General features: G+C 33.6%; 1 protein-coding gene across 4 annotated transcripts in view; it reads right to left on the bottom strand.

Moving 5' to 3' along the window:
- ACVR1C (activin A receptor, type IC) overlaps window positions 1-1,379 on the bottom strand; it is a 113,391-nt gene that overhangs the window by 30,607 nt on the left and 81,405 nt on the right. For all 4 annotated transcript variants that reach the window (XM_011991828.1, XM_011991845.1, XM_011991852.1 and 1 more), the window contains one exon: window positions 8-175. In XM_011991828.1, the coding sequence (XP_011847218.1) occupies window positions 8-175 (168 nt within the window). The remainder of the gene's footprint in view (window positions 1-7; window positions 176-1,379) is intronic.

The raw sequence follows: 1,379 nt of genomic DNA, 5'->3' as shown, positions 1-1,379 counted from the left end.
TACATACCTTGTGTCCCAACAATCTCCATATGAAGGTGTGCCAGACCACTAGCAATTGAGAGCGCCAGCTTGATCATTCCAGCCACCGTCACTATATTTCTATTCAAATAGTCATATAAGGAGCCCTGTTCATGATATTCAGATACCAGCCAAAGTTGAGTCCAGGTTCCATTATCTAACAAGAAAATATAATTTTGTTGTTGTAAATACATATTGAGAAAGAAGCCAAAAGCTTTTGACAAATATCAGTGTTTAATCAGTGTTTAATCTGTATTGTTAACAAAGCAAAGTTAATTGCTTCAGTGGTAATGCTTACAGTCCAAGTTAGTAAAGAAAAAATTCTCAATGAATTCCTGAAGATACTGATATGTTGGAACCATAAAAATAGAAAGTTGTGAGGTTGTGATTGATTCTAACAACTGAATAACTCCTTTCTCATTTCCTCTCTATCAATACCTGCTAGCAATAGTAACCACATTATAGGAGAAATCACTGAGAGATGCATTTAGGCTCAGTGTTGTGTTATAAATTACTCTGAGCTTTTAAGAAAAATTGTACCAATAAAGATCAGAAATATAACAAATGTACGCAAAGTATTATTTCTATCATAAAAGCTCTAACATTCTAAAAATGTTGATGTTATTCACCTTTCAAAATATAAAGTTGATGATTTTTCCCAAAAGCTTATAGTAAGAGCCAAACACAATTACTAGACATTTTCAAATAATTTACCTCATTTAGCCAACACCTAATCCAGCTTACAAAAGACGTTTAGAAAAGCAATCACCCTAAAACTTTTCTACATATTAGTAGAGTGAGCTTTCGTTTTTGAAATAAAATGTCTACAGTAACCCTGGGCGGTCCTGACCAGTTCTAACACTCAGGGAAAGGATCTATAATGAACATTTGCTAAGGACCTATCTGGCCAAATGCTTTATGTATAACAGCTCTTTGTTATCCAAATATTTAATTTCCAAATCTGGATAGTGATAAAAATTTCCTACGAATTTAAAAGTCAACATAACACGGTAAAGCTCATTAACATACAACATATAAAAATAATCCTTACTCACACCTCTCTCCCTGATTGACACCAGTGGCTATCTTGCCCTCTAACATCAATGCTTTTGTCAGACAGTTGACTAAAGAGTGAAACTGTAAATGTTGCAAAAGGTAAAGGAATTAAAAAATCAAAGTGAAGTTAGAGATCATTTGGAATCATGCAAAAAGCCACTGACAAGTTAGGAGATGATAGAGGTAGACCAGTTAAACTCAAGAAGAGAAAACCAAGGATAATATCTCTAGTGCATATTATTATTTTATTTTTATGTATTCATTTTTTGAGACAATATGTCACTCTGTCGCTCAGCTGGAGTGCA

Source organism: Mandrillus leucophaeus, unplaced genomic scaffold, assembly GCF_000951045.1.
Source record: "Mandrillus leucophaeus isolate KB7577 unplaced genomic scaffold, Mleu.le_1.0 Scaffold110, whole genome shotgun sequence".
NCBI classification, from domain to species: Eukaryota; Metazoa; Chordata; class Mammalia; order Primates; family Cercopithecidae; genus Mandrillus; species Mandrillus leucophaeus.
Note: the sequence above shows the minus strand (reverse complement) of the source record. Positions and strands in the feature narration are given on the sequence as shown.